Source organism: Chiloscyllium plagiosum, unplaced genomic scaffold, assembly GCF_037043375.1.
Source record: "Chiloscyllium plagiosum isolate Xiang-an unplaced genomic scaffold, Cpla_swu_hap1 HiC_scaffold_15, whole genome shotgun sequence".
Lineage (NCBI taxonomy): Eukaryota > Metazoa > Chordata > Chondrichthyes > Orectolobiformes > Hemiscylliidae > Chiloscyllium > Chiloscyllium plagiosum.
Window position 1 is genome coordinate 70,412,894 of NW_028270153.1, and position 18,930 is coordinate 70,431,823.

Below are 18,930 nucleotides of genomic sequence, written 5' to 3' on the forward strand. Positions count from 1 at the left end.
TCTGATTTCCCATGGTCTATCTTCGGTCCTGGTCTTAAACGCCTAAAGCATTTTCACAGATAACCGTCAAAACCACAATTTCCCATGGTCTATCTTCGGTCCTGGTCTTAAACGCTTAAAGCGTTCTCACAGATGACCGTCAAAACCACGCGGCCAACAAGGAAGAACAAAAAGAAACTCTCTCACCTTGATTCGTGCACGAAGTTGTCTGGCCTTTTTAAATGTGTGTACCCCCGCGTATAGTCACTAACCGGTCGTCCCAGCACTCGTCCGTGTGTTCCTTTTCTCGGGATCCAAAATTATTTTAATGAGCCGGGTCACTCTCTTGGCCGACGGCTGACGGACCAAGCCGATCCAGTGAGCAGTATAAATATATACCAGACGCGTCTTTTTGTATCAGACTTGATCCACGAGCCGAAGAGAGCCCCGGCAATAATTATTGCATCCCGGACGAGCCCCCAATTGTGCAAGATAGGGGACTCTGCGACCCCCCATCAGGCACTCTGCTTCCCTTCCCAAGAACAAAGACACGGAGGAGTTCGTCCAAAACTATTTATTCAATTCTGCAGAACCGGGTGTTACCTCAATGGCTTCCCACGAGGCACACACACAAATTGTAATCCCCGCACGTTATATACATGTAGGAGTGGGCTGGGCCTTCTACTGTCTCAGCCAATGAGTGTTAAAGTTCCCCATTGTCCTCCTGATGGATGAGATTATTTGGTTATTCACCCAGCCAATCAGTGTTCGAGTTCCCCGCTTCTCCCTTATATGGATGATGACGTACAGCCGTGGTTGTGGGCGGTCCCTCAGCCACTAGGAAAGCTGTTTCCATTGTTCCATTCATGAAAATCTGGGGGAGTGTCTGCTCGTGCTTACTACAAGGTAGAGAAGACTAAAATGGTGGCTTTGTACTTACTATGTGCTTACTACAGCAGTTAATGATTTAAAAATTACACCACCCCCTACAGAAGGGAATAGCAAGGGAAAATGTAGAGCCCATTAGGGAGCAAGGTGGTAGTCTGAGTGAAGCTGGAGAATGTTGATAGAGTGTTTATTGAGTACACATCTATCTTTATTTGAAAGAAGGAGGATTCAAGTAGAGAATTTATGGGGTATAATTTTAAAGTGAAAGACAGGAGGTTGAGGGGGGATTTCAGGAAAACGTTTTTCACCCAAATGTAGTGGTGTGGGCATGGACAGTCCTGCTTGGGAGAGTAGTAGAGGCGTGTAACCTCACAACCTTTAAAGAATACTTGGATGAGTAATTGAACTATTATAACATTTAAGGCTATGGCGAAAGTGAGGACTGCAAATGCTGGAGATTAGAGCTGAGTGTGGTGCTGGAAAAGCACAGCAGATCAGGCAGCATCCGAGGAGCAGGAAAATCAACGTTTCAGGCAAAAGCCCTTCATCAGGAATCAGGAATTTAAGTCTATGGGCCTAGAACAGGAAAGATAGGACTAGTATATTTTTGGCAGTTTAGATCAATGTGCTGAAGGGGCATTTCTGTGCTGTATGATTCAATGAAGCCACCATTTTTGCCATCTCCAGCAGGATGCCACCAACAATGTATTATCATTGCCTTATCAGTATTCCACAGGAAGCATGCCCTTCAGGACATCCCAGTCCACTCCTCCTCCATTCCCAGCACCTCCTCATGCACCTACCCATACAATTGCAGAAGGTGCACTTGCCTGTTTACCTCCTCACTAGCCAAGTACCCAGGTGAAGTACTGATCTCCCTGCCCACTATTCAATGTAGTCTACTGTATTCGCTGCTCACAATGTGGTCTCTACACCAGGGAGAGGAAATGCAGACTTGGTGACCACTTTGTGGAACACCTCCGCTCTGTTCGTAAAATTGACCCCAAATTTTCAGTTGCTGCCACTTCAACACACCCCTGTGTTCCCTTGGCAACATCTCTGTCTCAATCCTGATTTGGTACTCCAGCAAAACTCAATGCAAGCTGGGGGACCTGCTGACTTTCACCTGCATTTTCTGTTTTTGTGCCACGGATGGGAACTGGTTAATGGACAGAAATAGAGAACAGAATAAATGAACCATTCTCATGCTAGGACCTGAGCTATTCACAATCTATAATAATGATTTGTATGTGAGAAAAAAATTTAATATTTTCAAGTTTGTTCATGACACAAATCTCAGTGAAAATATGAGTTGTGAGGAGGAGGCAAAGAGACTTTTCAGGGGAATTCAGACAGACTGAGTATGAGAGCAAGAACATGTCAGATGAAATATAGTGTGGAAAAATATTATGTTATCCATTTCTGTTGGATAAACAGGAATGCAGAGGTTACTTTTACATGGTGAGAGATTGGGAAGTGTTAATGTTGAAAGGGTATCCCTGAAAGCTAACACGCAGATGCAGGAAGAAATTAGGAAGGCAAATGGTGTGTTGATCTTTATTACAGGAGGATTTGAGTAAAGAAGTGTTGCTGCAATTGAGTGGAGTTTTAATGAGACTGTACTTGGAGTAGTATACAGTTTTGGTCTCATTGCATTAATATTTTACATTAGGAATAATACATTAGGAAGTTTCATATGTATAATTACATAAGGAAGTCATGATTTGGAGGTGCTGGTGTTAGACTGGGGTGTACAAAGTTAAAAATCACACAATAGCAGGTTATAGTCCAACAGATTTATTTGGAAGCACTAGCTTTTGGAGCGCTGCTCCTTCATCAGGTGGTTGTGGAGTATAAGATCGTAAGACAGGATTTTATAGCAAAACTTTACAGTGTGATTAACTGAAATTATATATTGAAAAAGACCTGGATTGTTTGTTAAGTCTTTCATCTTTTAGTCTGACCATGTTGGTTTCATTTCTTTCATATGTACATCCCAGAATGTTTTTTTAAAAGTTACATTGTCAAGTGAACTTTAACAATAGGTGCCATGTCAACTCAGATAATGCATTGGAGGTGTGAGGTTAAAGTCTGTCTGTCTTTGCCCCCAATGTTCAGACCGATTCTATTTCTAAGAAAGGGATTATTTACAGAATCATGCAGTTTTTGATTAAAATAAAATGTAATTCTGCAAGTACAAATTCACCCCACAAACTTATATGTGTGTCTGGAGAGTTGTAAGTGTCTGTAAGAGAGTGTGTGTATGCGAGTGTAAAGGGCTATAAGTCTGTGAGAGGGTGCATGAGTGTGTGTGAGTATGGGGGGGGGTTCTGTATGTGTGAGCATATGAGAGAGAGCTTGTTTATCAGAGAGAGTCTATGTGAGTGTACGGGTCTGTAGGAGTGTGTGTGTGCATGTGTATGAGAGAATGCGTAGTGCAGTGGGGTCACCTGCAGTGTGACATGAACCCAAGGTCCTGGTTGAGGCCATCCCCATGTGTATTGAACTTGGTTATCAGCCTCTGCTTGGCCACTTTGAGTTGTTGCTTGTCCTGAAGTCTGCCTTGGAAGGTGGTCACCCGAAGGACCGAGGTCAAATGTCCCAGACTCACTCTACCTCAAACCCACGGATAACCTCAAGATGCTACACTTCTCTAGTTTCCACCTGAAATAAGCACATGAATGATGATGGGTTGGTGTAGGGGGATGAGCTGAAAATAGTTCAAGGTCGGTGCAACATCGAGGGCTGAAGGGCCTGTTTTGCGCTATATTGTTCTATGTTCTATGAAACATATTAAAACAACCATCCCCTACAGACAAGCCCTCAGCATACATAGGATCTGTTTGGATGAGGAGGAACATGACAGACACTTGAAAGTGCTCAAGTATGCCCTCATAAGAACAGGATACGATGCTCAAATCATCAACCCCCAGTTCCAATGTGCCACAGTGAGAAACCGCAATGACCTCCTCATATGACAAACACGGGCTGCAATAGACAGGGTACCCTTCGTTGTCCAGTACTTTCTGAGAGCCAAACAAGTATGTCATCTTCTATGCAGTCTGCAACACATCATCGATGAGGATGAGCACGCGCGCACACACACACACGCGCGCACGGACTGCCATACACAAGCTCTCATATGCACACACATACACCTCTTGCATTCACACCCACACACGCACCCTCTCAAAGACATATACCCCATCACACTCACACACACACACAAACTTAACCAAGCTTACACACACACTATCACGTGCACTCACACCTACATGCACGCACTCACATGCACACTGTCTACGGCTCCAACATGCGCACATGTATAAGTTTATGGGGTGAATTTGTTTTTGCAGAATTACATTTTATTTGCTTAAAAAGCTGCATGAATCCATGTAAAACTATACAGAGGGTTTGTCAGTCTAACTCAACATTGGGACACAGACAGACTTCACACTATTGTTTGAAAAGCTGAGCTACTTTAAGAATGTAATTTAAAAGAAGTTCTTGGATTTACATTTAAAGAACAGAATCCAGCATATCCCATTCTAAAAGATGAAGGATTTAATCTAAAATTGTTTAATGTATCACATCTCTATGACACTAAACTCCTTTGGCTATAAATTCTATGATTAGAGTGGTGCTGGAAAAGCACAGCAGTTCAGGCAACATCCGAGGAGCAGGAAAATCCTCATCTTCCGCCTCGGAACACTTCAATCCCAGGGCATCAATGTGAACTTCACCAGTTTCCTCATTTCCCCTTCCCCCACCTCACCCCAGTTCCAGACTTCCAGCTCAGCACCGCCCCCATGACCTGTCCTACCTGCCTATCTTCCTTTCCACCTATTCACTCCACCCTCCTCTCTGACCTATCACCTTCATCCCACCTCCATCCACCCATTGTACTCTTTGCTGCCTTCCCTCACACTCCTCCCTGACCTATCACCTTCATCCCACCCCCACTCACCTATTGTACTTTATGCTATTTTCTCCCCACCCCCACCCTCCTCTCATTTATCTCTCCACCCTTCAGGCACTCTGCCTGTATTCCTGATGAAGGGCTTTTGCCCGAAACGTCGATTTTCTGCTCCTCGGATGCTGCCTGAACTGCTGTGCTTTTCCAACACCACTCTAATCCAGAATCTGGTTTCCAGCATCTGCAGTCATTGTTTTTACCTATAAATTCTATGATCATGATCTTATTTTCCACTACCATCTGATGAAGGAGCAGCACTCCAAAAGCTAGTGCTTCCAATTAAACCTGTTGGACTATAACCTGGTGTTGTGTGATATTTAACTTTGTCTACCCCAGTCCAACACTGGCAGGTGCAATCGTGTTGAGGTAGAAAGTCAGCCATGATCTAGTTGAATGATAGTGTAGCCTAAAGGAACTGAATGGCCTAACCCTGCACCTAGTTCTTATATTCATGTGACTTATTATTTTTCCTTCTCTGGTACATTCTCTCTAAATTTCTCTCCTCTGATTCCATTTGACTTCTTCTTTCCTCTCTGATGTATCATCTTTCTCTGACTCCCTTTTCTTCTCTCATTTGCTCATTCTCCATCAACTTCTTTCACAATCTTTAACTCACGTATCCATTCTGCCTCTGCAGCTGGAATGAAATCAGAACCACAGGAGTTTACAGGCAGTGTTTCTAACCACACAATTGAGGTCATACCAGTTGACAGCAGCAAAGAGCTAACCACAGTGAATGGTCAGCGCAAAAAAACGATCACCCCTGAGATGATTCTGAAACGAATGGTCCTGTAAGGCACCATCTCCATTCCTATGTTACTTCAGTTTTATACAAGCAGTTAAGTAGATAATTCTGTGAAGAGAAGGTCATCAAATGGAGAGAGGACTATTGAATAAAAATGATTGATTTCCTAAATACTTTAGGAATGGATATAGGATGGTTGGTTCTCAAGTTAGCACATTTAGTGTATCACAATAAGGGACAAGATTGTTAAAAGTGAAAAGCATCTGTTAAAAGAAAATTAAGCCAGAATTTGTAAAACAATGCAGAACAACTTTTGAAAGCTAAAATTGTGTTATACTTTATGTTTCTGAGTTGATGTTGTCATTCATAGCTTGTTAATTGAATAATGTTAATAGCTTATGTATTCTAATTCCTTCATATCTAAGCATGTTCCTGGAGCTTTGTTGCAGCTCAAGACCATTCCCAGCCAATTACAGACAAAATACAAGCAATGTTCGTTTAGTAAAGAAAAGGGGACATATGTTTTCACTACTCCTTTGCATGCTATGCATTTTTAAACTGGTGCCCACTATAAGAAATGATGAGCTAATTTGCAGAGAATTAGTACAATTGCTACGTCTTGTGAACAATATGATGGATATGAGATTTTGAATTTCCTTGGTCTTATTGCCAAGTTTCTGGTGTTAGTAAAGAACACAGTACCCCATTGGGTGGGCTGGTTGCAGTAGTTAAAAGTTCCATTGAACGCTCTCTTGTTGAGTTAGCCAGAATTAGCAACAGCACTGAAGAGGCAAAGGGAAATTGACCAGACTCCTGATGCTTAGTGCTGTTAAATGGCTCTGGTTTTGTGAGTTCAGCTGTGAGGGTAGGCACTGTGGAATGAATCAGCTGACCTGTGACACCACGCAATATTTCAGAGTTGAATTTCCATGCAATTTCTTCCAAATGTTATTTCATTCAAAAATACATGGCATTTCTTGAAATAATGGCAGAAGCATGGTTGATGCTTAGGAGAATCCCTTGTACAAATTCAAATCTTCCCTTGCCCAGTTTTAGACATGCAGATTGGGCACATTGTAAATTCCCAGTAGACAACAAACATCATGGCTTGTGCCAGCTTAAGAAGTCAAGGTTTTCAGCAGTGAAAGCAGAAGAACTGATTGAAGAAAGGAATAAGACCATTTTCTTTGGAAATATAAGATATTCCAGTTTACTTTCCTGGACCAGTACTTGTTGCCCAGTGTAATTTCCTGAAGCTGATAAGCTGCTTTCCAGTGAATCCTAATGGTGCTAGATGTTTGGAATACATGTCCATGATGGAGTTCAGAAATTTAGCTCTAAGTATTAGTTATATCACTCCTCATTTAGGAGGTGATGGAGCAATATAATGTGATCGGACCAAGTACGCAATAGTGTATGCCTTTTTTATCTAGATTTCTAAGCTCCAGTTCTTTTAACATTTACCATTTATGTTAGGTTTATCTCAAATCTCTACTATGTCTATCTGTCCGAACTTTGACCTTGTCTGTTAATTCAGTGGTTGGCTTCAAGTTTTCAGTGCTACATGGGCCATTAACCCATCATGAATTTGTTGTTTCAGTCTGTTTCACAGTAATGTTTAACAGTATCACTTATTTTAACATTCTTTTTGAGAGATTTTAACCTTGTGAAGAGTTTATGACTAGTTCTTCTGCCCTTGTTTTTGCATCTGGCCTCACAACATAAACTTAGTAAACAATTGCAAGTGGAGGAGAATTATGTTGCTTGTCTAAAAGAAGTTTACCGTTACAACTTAAATTAAGGTTAAATAGAAACTGACATGAGATGAGATGATTGCCCACAAAGTGGAAAATATCACCTGATTTACAGGTATGTTTTTGTCACTAAATACTTAGTGATCAGTCATTGCTTCTTTAATAATTAAAGCTGACAATTCAATATAGTGTTGAGAGACTGTTAAATTGTCAGTAGTTTTGTCCTTTATTTGGGATGCCTATCTGCTTGTTTATGGAGACATTAAAACTTTCAGGGCACTTGTTAAAGCAGAACAGAGTCTTTCAAGTGTCATGACACTTGTACTCATTTAAAATCAGGCATTAGCTGTTGCTCTCTCTCATCTCCTCCTATTCCTCCCCCTCCCTTCCCAAAATAAATGAATTGATGGTGCATAATCAGTTAAAATGTCTGGAATTTTCTGTGTACAAAACGATTGTGATATTACAGCAGTAGTTGCTATAGCCATTATTTCTGATTGAAGCACTTTGGAATGTTTCTGAGAGAGGTTAAAATAGTGTTGAACAAATCTGAACCTTTACTGATTTGTGGTGTGCAGCTTTTCAAAAGATACATCAGCCAAATACATTTTTGGACTTATACTGCAAAATAATGAATTGCCTCAAAGCGTTTCACAGTCATCAACGTTTGTTTGGACATTCCACAGTTACGGATCACAGAATAATTTTATTGAGGGATAAACTTGTCTTAGTTGGTAGACATATTGAAGCCACCTCTTTCACACACTGTTTGGATTTCTTCACCACCGGGCCTGATGAAGTATGAAATGGGCAACATTTGTCAGCCCTCATTTTACAGCACTGGACAAGACAAATTTGCAGCCCATAGTTTTCAAAAAGAAATGTGTATTGGAAAATGTACACTGTTTGTAATTTTTCCCTTTCTCGTTTCTTTTTACTGTAACTGTTATCTCTGAAATAATGTTTAAAGTTGCAAACTGTTGAAAATAATGTTGAAGTTGAAGGTAATTTTTGCATTATGTTTGTTCTTTTGGTTATGCTGTAAAACTTGCAATATTGTCAGAAGACATTTTTATTGTAACTGAAATGAATTTATTGCTTTTTGTATTTCTGTCCATGTTGTGTAAGTACAGAAATGCTGTGCTCACTAAATAAACGGAGCATGTTCTCCTGACACATGCTTTCGGTTGTGTGATGAGTACTATGCAGTGTTTCCATCATTTAAAAGACCGATCAAAAGCATTCCCACTGTGTTTGTTTGTGGGAGTAGTACCAGGTAATCTGCTGATTTATGCAAATAGTGATTGCACTTGATTCTGTATGGCAGTATTGGCAGACAGTCAATTGAAATGGGGAATTAATATCATCCAGGCTGCTGAAGTGTTCCTTATAAATGTGCCCCCCACTTGAAGTATGTTTTAATAGTGTCTTTTATTTTTAATATGGTTGGTAAATTAGAGAATTTCTGCAATAGTGCTTCCACAATTTTCATTTTAGCATAGTTACTAATTCTTAAAGAAAACTTCTGCTCAGTGTGTCTGTCCTCAATTCTCCTGACTTATCACCTGTCCTGCTCTGTAAACCTCCTGCCTGCCACTACCCACTTCTTCTCTCTCCCTTTTGCCACTCCTATCCCAAGCCATCATTCACAATGTAGATTCAGGAGAGGGACGGGGCCACTGGGAGAGAAGTGGCAAGTGAGAGATTTTGGAGTGGGAAGTGCAGGTGGAGTTAGGTGGCAAGTCGGAATTGGGAGAGGCAGGAAGTGAAGGTGAGAAACATGGAAGGCTCGATTGGCTGCTGCTAAACAACAGCAGGATCAATTTCAGTAGTAAGGAATAGAACCAGCAGTAGACCATTTGATCCCTGAAAACTGTGCCACCATTAATAAGATCATGGCTTATCAGCCCCAAGCCTCAGTTCCTCTTTCATGCAATATTTCAAAATCTACCTACTTCTACTTTTAAGTATTTTCAGAGCTCTCCAGAGCTCTCTGGTGTAGAGAATTCCAGACATTCACGACCTTCGGGGAGAAGGAATTACATTGCAACTTTGTTTGAAATGTGTGCCCCGTAGTTCTATAAAAATGTTCGCAAGTTCAAGACTCCCCCACTAATGAAAACATCTTTTCTACATCTATCCTGTCAAGACCCCTCAAAATCTTGTATGTTTCAATGAAATCTCCCCTCAAGCTCATAACAAATAAATGACTAGCGTCTTTAGTTGTTCTTGATAAATCAACTCCATCATCATAGAAACCAACCCAATGAATCTCTTTGAGCTGCCTCCAATGTCAATATATCTTTTTTTAAAATATGAGAACCAAAACAATATACAGTAGTCCAGGTGTAGCCTCACCTACACACCGTATTCCATACTGATGTGAAAGTTAAGGAGTGGTAACCTGGCAACCCCAGCTTGCTGCTTGCTCCCCCTGACCTTTATCATGCACTCACCAAAATCTCAGGGCACCCTCCATTGCATGTACCTCCCCCCCCTTCCTTTAGGGCTCCGACATCTCTGTTGATGAAACAGGATGCCACTTACCCTCTCCAACATGTCCAGGGCAAATAAAACACCTTTCAGAGCATCTGCGGGTTGTCAACGCTTGACCAGGTTCACATCTGGGGTTTAAAGGTGGTGCTGGCATCAAAAATCCCAAGAGAACCCAGCTGTAGTCTGACAAGCGGAAGCATAAATCGAGCAGGATGCTGTGGGGACTTGGTGCATGTGTAATGAGGAAATGCTGTGAGAAAATTCGTTAGGGCTCACAGAGGGAAACCGTCCATGAAACTTTCCAAAATTGACACTTTACGAATTTGACAGAGAAAACTACCCCTCAAACCTCAGTCGCCCTCCGGCCCACCCAACCAAAGAAACACTCAACACCACAAGCCTGCAGTCTTAATTCTACAGTATGTTTACTCCAGCCGGATTTGGGGTGTTTCATATTTCTCCTCATGTTTTTGATGAATTGAGTTTATTCTATGTTTTGTCACTGGGTGGCGCAGTTATACTTTAGAGAAGATAAGCTTTTAAAGAAAGGGCCCAGAAAGAACCAGGAACACACTCAGCAGGTGAAGCACCATCTGTTGATAGAGATGGGTAAGCTAATTTTTGGAAGTGAACTCTTTACCAGCCCTCAGGGAATTAGTTCCTCCCACTGATTTGGTGCACAGCCTCACTGGTATTTTGAAACTGCCTGTGTTTACAGTTTGTTATGCAACGGAACTCAGTATCGAAAGGATAAGGAAGGGCATTTTATGGGACATGTATCATTGCAGGGTGATGAAATCAGGGGGAGCTGAAATCCTGACTGCCACCATGTTGAGATGTAGAGATTAAGTCAGAGGAGTGTTTGTGGTTGTCAGGAGCCATGTTATCCTCCTGAACACAAAACACGAAATTGTTGCTTCCACAACAAAGAAAAATCTGGAACTTCCCTGTAGCCATCAGTGTGTGCCAACCACAGGGCTGCCAATACATTTAGCTCTTTGATTAAACTAGTCTCAGCTAATAAGCATAATGTACACATGAATAAAGTGAAGCCAGTATAAATATTTACAAGTAAAATTTACATTTTAATAACATCCATTCCACCTTTGTGCTCTCGCTAAATCTTATTTCACTAGAGTTTGGTAGGAAAATTGTGGCCATAGTGAGTCTCCCAGTTTGTCTTGTAAACTGTTTTATAGTTGCCTGCACCAGCAGAATTGTCAGCTAGTGGCAAGTTTTCCAACTGAAAAGCTTTCTCGGCACCTAATCACACATGCGTCATGCACACCCAGCATTTTAAATTTTAATTGTAATCCAATGGGAAAAAGGAAGGTCAGAGTTCATGTCCCTTTCCTGTTCTAGCATCAGAAAGAGAGCAGCATAATTAAAATTCTGTCCACGCTGTTAATTCAGATAGGATTTATCTGAAACAATACATCATAATCCAGAATTATACTGGATTGTAAAGATTTTACAAAAATTTTTTTTCCATCCCGTAATATACTTGTAGGAAACTAGATAATACAAGATAGCAAGAAATAAAGGGAATTGTGAGAAGGTAAGAAGAAGTAGGATGGGAAGATGCCTGTGTTGGGATTAGTGGTCTCATTATTTTCTGATATATTCTAAATATTTCATTTATGTATGTGGGCTTTATTTTATAAATGAATATTAAATACTATTAGAAACAATACTATAAATATTCAATAAACTTGGCAACATTTATGTAAAGGGAAACAATTTACATTTCAAGTCATTCATCAGGACTTGAAAAAGTCAGTCATGTTACAGGTTTTAAACAGGTGGCAAGGAAAGAAGAAAGGGAAAGTCCCTGATAGGTGGGGAGCAGGTGAGATCAAATGTAAGAAGGGATAATGGTGCAAAGAAAGTAATAATGTGACTGTTAGAGAAATGGTGCGGCCCGATGGCTGAGTGGTCAGCACTGCTGGGGACCTGGGTTTGATTCTAGTCTCAGGTGACTCTCTGTGCGGAGTTTGCACATTCTCCCCGTGTCATAGTGTCATACAGCACAGAGTCTGCATGGATTTCCTCCAGGTGCTCCGGTTTCCTCCCACAGTCCAAGATGTGCAGGTTAGGTGGATCGGCCATACTAAATTGCCCGTAGTGTTCAGGGATATGTAGGCTAGGTGCATCATTCAGGGGGAAGCGTAGAGATAGGGAAATGGGTCAGGGTGAGTTAATCTTCGGAGGGTTGGTGTGGACTTGTTGGGCCAAATGGCCTGTTTCCATACTGTAGGGATTCTATGATAACTAGAGGAGAAGTAAACAAAAATAGATTGATCATTTCCAAGAACTGTAAATTGAAAAAAAAATGGGGCTAGTGGTATCACCTGAAACTATTTGTTGAGTGTGGAGGCTATAAAGTGTAATCAAAACATGAAGTGCTATTTCTCAAGTTTCCATTGAAGTTCATTGGAATAGTGTAGAGCACCAGGTGGAGTTGGGCAGAGGATGAAAATAACAGGCAACCCGATGCTGGGTGTCTAGGCCTGTGAATTTGAATTCTCCGAATGCAAGTGAGAGATAATGTTGTAATATTGCTGGAGACAGGCTTTGAATGTCACTGTGGCAGCTGTGGAATTTGAATTCAATAAATGTTTGTTTTAAAATCTGCAGTATAAAGCTAGCTTCAGTAATGGTAATCATGAAACCAGTCTCGTAAAGCTAGTAACCAAAACACTCATCTCAGCAATGGTAACAATGAAGCTATTATTAATTGTTTAAAAACCCATTTGGTTTATTGGTGCTCTTGAGGAAAGAAAATCCTGTCTTCTTTTCCTGGTCTGACCTACATGTGGCTCAAAGATTTACAAGGATGTTGCCAGGGTTGAAGGATTTGAGCTATAGGGAGAGATTGAATAGGGTAGGGCTGTTTTCCCTGGAGCAATGGAGGCTGAGAGGTGACCTTATAGAGATTTATAAAATCATGAGGGGCAAGGATAGGGTAAATAGACAAAGTCTCTACCCTTGGGTGGGGGAGTCCAGAACATAGCTTTAGGTTGAAAGGGGAAAGATATAAAAGAACCTAACGGGTAACTTTTTCACACAGAGGGTGGTGCATGTGTGGAATGAGCTGCCAGAGGAAGTGGTGGAGGCTGGTACAATTGCAACATTTAAAAGGCATCTTGATATGAATAGGAAGGGTTTGGAGAGATATGGGCCGGTTGCTGGCAGGTGGAACTAGATTGGGTTGGGGTATCTGGTCTGCAAAGACAGGTTGGACCGAAGGGTCTGTTTCCATGCTGTACATCTCTATGTCTCTGTGACTCCAGACCCATGGCAATGTGTGTGACTCCTAAACTGCTCTCTAGAAATGGCCTATCAAACCACTCAAGAAAGATTAGAATAGGCAACAAATGCTGGCCTTATCAGCAATGCCAACATTATGAAAGGATTTTTTTAAAAGTGATCATTCAACCTGTGTCTGGTATGCTCAATGCAGAGGAGATCCCATTTGTGACCGCAGTTTCCCTTCCCACGTGGTTAAAGATGCCCTCCAACGCATCTCGTCCACATCCCGCACCTCCGCCCTCAGACCCACCCCTCCAACCGTAACAAGGACAGAACCCCCCTGGTGCTCACCTTCTACCCTACCAACCTTCGTATAAACCAAATCATCCGCCGACATTTCCGCCACCTCCAAATAGACCCCACCACCAGGGATATATTTCCCTCCCCACCCCTTTCTGCCTTCCGCAAAGACCGTTCCCTCCGTGACTACCTGGTCAGGTCCACGCCCCCCTACAACCCACCCTCCCATCCTTCCCCTGCCACCACAGGAATTGCAAAACCTGTGCCCACACCTCCTCCCTCACCTCCATCCAAGGCCCCAAAGGAGCCTTCCACACCCAAAGTTTCACCTGCACATCCACCAATATCATTTATTGTATCCGTTGCTCCCGATGCGGTCTCCTCTACATTGGGGAGACTGGACACCTAGCAGAGCACTTTAGGGAACATCTCTGGGACACCCGCACCAATCAACCCCACCGCCCTGTGGCCCAACATTTCAACACCCCCTCCCACTCAGCCGAGGACATGGAGGTCCTGGCCTCCTTCACCGCCGCTCCCTCACCACCAGACGCCTGGAGGAAGAACGCCTCATCTTTCGTCTTGGAACACTTCAACCCCAGGGCATCAATGTGGACTTCACCAGTTTCCTCATTTCTCCTTCCCCACCTTACCCCAGTGCCAACCTTCCAGTTCAGCACTGTCCCCATGACCTGTCCTACTTGCCTATCTTCCTTTCCACCTATCCACTCCACCCTCCTCCCTGACCTATCACCTTCATCCCCACCCCATTCACCTATTGTACTCTATGCTACTTTCTTCCCACCCTCCTCTCATTTATCTCTCCACTCTTCAGGCACTCTGCCTGTATTCCTGATGAAGGGCTTTTGCCTGAAACATCAATTTTCCTGCTCCTCGGATGCTTCCTGAACTGCTGTGCTTTGCCAGCACCACTCTAATCCAGAGATCCCATTAATGGCAAGCTTTCCCATAGCCTCCAAACTCAGCCTCAATTTGCAAATAGCACTGTATTTAGTTAGGAGGCCAAAAGGAGAGTGAGGTGCCCTTATGTACATCCACATATACTATAATGTGTACACAATGAATTTCAATGAATGGACGACCCTGTTCGTTATGAGGCACCCATGGATCCACGTACTCACAAGGTCAGCCCCAGACCCCACTTTTTCTCTCATTGTTTCATCCAGTCTGACCATGCAGTCCTTTGCATTACCTCTGAGAGTTAATTAAGAGTGGTGACCATGATTTGTATAACGGCAGGATGCCCACGCCAGATGCAATGCTCGAATATGTTGTGTCAACACAGTGAGGACTGCAGATGCTGGAGATCAGAGTCAAAACGTGGGGTGCTGGAAAAGCTCAGCCGGTCAGGCAGCATCCGAGGAGCAAGAGTGTCAACGTTTTGAGTATACATTCTTCATCAGGAATGTGGGGAGTGGGGGGTTGGGCAGGCGGCTGAGAGATAAATGGGAGGGGCATTGGCTGGGCTAGGGAGAAGGTAGCTGGGAATGCAGTAAGTAGATGAAGATGGGGGTGATGGTGATAGGTCAGAGTGGAGGGTGGAGCGGATAGGTCAGAAGGAAGATGGGCAGGTAGGACAGTTCAAGAGGGTGTTGCCAAGTTGGAGGGTTGAATCTGGGATGACGTGGGTGGAGGGGAGATCAGGAACCTGGTGAAATCAACATTGGTCCCATGTGGTTGGAGAGTCCTAAGGTGGAGAATGAGGTGTTCTTCCTCCACACATTAGGTGGCTAGAATTTGGCAGTGGAGGAGGCCCCACAAACAGACCAACTAGACCAACTGCTGGATACAGAGCATCATCCTCTGCCATGTCCGCCACCTACAATCAGCCCCCATCACCAGATCCACACCTGCACCCTTGAACCCCATCCCTCCAACCGAACAAGGACAGAACCCCTCTGGTCCTCACCTTCCACCCCACCAATCTCCGGATACAATGCATCATCCTCTGCCACTGACAATCAGACCCCATCACCAGAGATATACTTCCCATCCTCCACTCCCAGCATCTTGCCCTGCCACCACAAGAGGTTTAAAACCTGCGCCCACTCCTCCCCCCTCACCTCCATCCAAGGCCCCAAAGGATTCTTCCACATCCAGCAGATTTTCCTGCAACTCCAAACACATATACTGTGTCCGTTGCTCTTGATATGGTCTCCTCTACATTGGAGAGACAGGACGCCAACTTGCAGAACATTTCAGAGAACATCTCCAGGACACATGCTCCAAACAACCCCACTACACAGTGGCTGAACACTTCAACTCCCCCTCCCACTCCACCAAGGATGTGCAAGTCCAGGGCCTCCTCCACCGCCAAAACCAAGCCACCCAACTCCTGGAGGAAGAACACCTCATCTTCTGCCTTGGGACCCTCCAACCACACGGGATCAATGTCAATTTCACCAGTTTCCTGATCTCCCCTCCCCCCCCCACCTTATCCCAGATCCAACTCTCTAACTTAGCACCATCCTCTTGAACTGTCCGACCTGTTCATCTTCCTTCCCACCTATCTGCTCCACCCTCCACTCCAACCTATTACCATCACCCCCCCATGTTCAACTACCAATCGCATTCCCAGCTACCTTGCCCCCAGCCCATGTCCCTCCACTTTGCCGCAACCCCCCCCCCGCCAACACACGTACACAATTTACTGATGAAGAATGTATGCTGGAAACGTTGACTGTCTTGCTCTACTGATGCTGCCTGACCGACTGTGCTTTCCCAACACCACACTTTATGACCTGACGTTTATAATAGTGTTGCAGAAGCCCTTGACACTAGCTAGAAATATTGAAATAGTAAGGATAATGTGAGGGATGGGCTACATGATTTTAACTTCCATTTCCCTGTGGCAAGTGCAGATCGTATCACAGAACATGTAGCAGAAATAGATGCCCATTCCTCAACCTGTGCTGTTTGGAAGTTACAAGAAAAGGCTATTTTATTCAGTCAAAATGGTAGGCTGTTATCAGTTAGACAGGTCTTTATTTGGGTTAATGGGCACAACCTTTGTATTCAGTATTAACAGAATGATTGCATATACCATCCTGCCAAATATTGATTTCTTGAATCTTGAGGTGATTTTTTTTTCAATTTGTATTTATCTGGGCAAACCACATTTTCTGAAGGGACATTGCCTTCAGGAAAATAACCTTTCATCAACGTTTTCTCTTAGAGTCAAGGAAAGGGCTACTTCTCTTTACACCTGAACCAGTGCCAGAATGAGGTAGTAACAAATACCAGCAGGTGCTGGGGATCTAACTATAAACAATGTCAGAAAGGTTAGACAACAGGTGTACAAAGAAGAAGAAAGGTTTAACGTCTCAGACCTGTGACTTTTCAAAAGAAGTTGCTTCAAATATGTTTGTAAACAAGGAGGAGACATTTGTTGATGAATTATCAATGGACAGATGTTCCTTTTATTGCAGACAAATTGGAAGATGATGAGGAATGAGGATTTGACATTGATTGTGATTGCTTTAAAACTAGCGGGTAGGACGTGCAAAATCATTGTAAAATCCAGCCTAGTTTCAGCGTGATCTACCCATCTTCTTATAGCTCAGCATGCTGCCGAAAACAAAAATACATTTATCCTTGAGAGTGTCCTCAACTCTAACCTCTGGCCTGCCTTGCCTGAGGGGGACTGTCAGCCTCTATCATGACACTTTGGATAATGTTGCGTTGTTCAAGTGCATTCAGCTGTTCCTCAGGAGAAGGGGAAGTGGTTTACCAGGTCACCATGGCCCCTTGCACGCCAGCCTCCTGCTGTTAAGCTCGCGTCAGCCAGACAGCTTGACACAAGCCACAGCCTTTTCACCGTTGCTCCATCAGTGCAGACAGGCCAACCAGCCTTCCTCCCCCTACTGTACTAACACCACTGTTCAGCTGGGTTGTGCCCAACATTGACACATCACATTTGATCATTACTCACAGCAAAACGTAATGTGAAAAGCAAGGGAGGCAAATGGTGAGCTTACCAGTTAATTTTAAAGGGGAAAACATCCAGTGAAATGAACTGAACTGCGGTGAGACACTTAGCAAAAATATCATAAGGTTTATTCCTAAGTGTCAATTTAATTGAGTTTCATGGAGAGTTTCTTCCCAGAAGGGCTAATGTGATATTTTGTTTGTTGTCCCAAACTTCCTCACCAACTACATACCACATACCCATGAGCTTCTCCAAGCCTGATTCTACCACTCACCATAGCCTGAAGACCTCATCGCTGCCTGGATATCCTGGAATAATTGTCATCTGTGGTGCCCAAGCCATCTTTTAAAGGCACGTAGACCAGCACTGTCCACCCAGAGCTGTTCTGCAGGGTTCCTGACATTTGCCTGGGAGGTGACCAAAACAGAGAAAGTTGTGGACAATTTGCAGACAGCCACTCTGAGATCCTGGTGGATAAGGTGGTGCAGAGCACAATGTTCCCTTTCCCTAGGAGCAGCAGAGGACACTATGCCATCAGACCCTACCAGCCTGGTCTAAGGTCGCCATCTGGGTCATTGCAATCTCAGTTGGCTGGAGGAATGTCCAGCAGTGAAAGGAAAAGATCAATGATCTTCCTCACCCAACTAAGGTAAATGTCACTATCTTCTCTTTTCTACCTCACTCTCACTCCATTTCTGCTTCTCAAGCCACCTCTCACCAAATCTCATGATCTATTTCTCTCACAGTTTCATGCAACAACCATTCCACACCACCATCTCCTAACACTGTTTGGCCTCTGCACTGGCTATGCACTCACCTAGGACCCCTCACTACCTTTCCCTCAATAACTTCCACACTGACAGCTGTACTACCCATTTTTATCTCACGTAGTTCCTCTCTCCTTTCTCACTTCAGGCATAGGGCAGAAAGCTCCAGGACAGATGCTGGGTGCCTGACATTTGGAAAGCAGATACGATAGAAATGTTTAAGAGGCATTTAGACAGACACATGATGAGGCATGTTTTAGAGGGATACGGACCATGTGCAGATGGGATTAGTTAAGCATGGCATCACGTTCAACACAGACTTGGTGGGCTGAAGGGCCTGTTCCTGTGCTTATCTGTGTTCCATAGAATTTAAACTGGGTGACATTGTCAGCCATCACAACCCCCCCTCCCCCCCTCCCCCCCCCCTCCCCGCCAGCAATGTTGGTTGATCTCCACAAAGACGCTGAGTATATTTTCAGCTCGGACGTTATGAGAAAGTGTAATTTATCTTTTGACCTTGCCGATTGTTGTGTTTGACTAATGCCGAAGTTCAGTGAGGCCTCAGCAGAGATTGCAACAGTTAATCTATTATAACTGGGGAGAATTGCGGATTAGACACATGGGAATGACTAAGGACCCAGCAGCACAAGAGTGCGTTCATCAGTCACAAACACAACTACAGTTGTACAGAAGAAGGTAAGGTTCTGATAGATTGGACCCAAAGCTGCAAAGACTGTACACTTGCCCCAAGCAGGCAAAGGAGGAGGTGGCCAAGGTTATTAGCAGCTTGTTCGTTCTGTAACATTTACCAATATAGCCTGTAG

General features: G+C 43.5%; 1 protein-coding gene across 1 annotated transcript in view; it reads left to right on the plus strand.

Moving 5' to 3' along the window:
* Positions 1–18,930, plus strand: part of LOC122540775 (transcriptional repressor CTCF-like) — a 224,243-nt gene that overhangs the window by 79,933 nt on the left and 125,380 nt on the right. Inside the window, exon 12 of the mRNA XM_043676988.2 lies at positions 5,481–5,582. Within this exon, the coding sequence (XP_043532923.2) occupies positions 5,481–5,582 (102 nt within the window). The remainder of the gene's footprint in view (positions 1–5,480; positions 5,583–18,930) is intronic.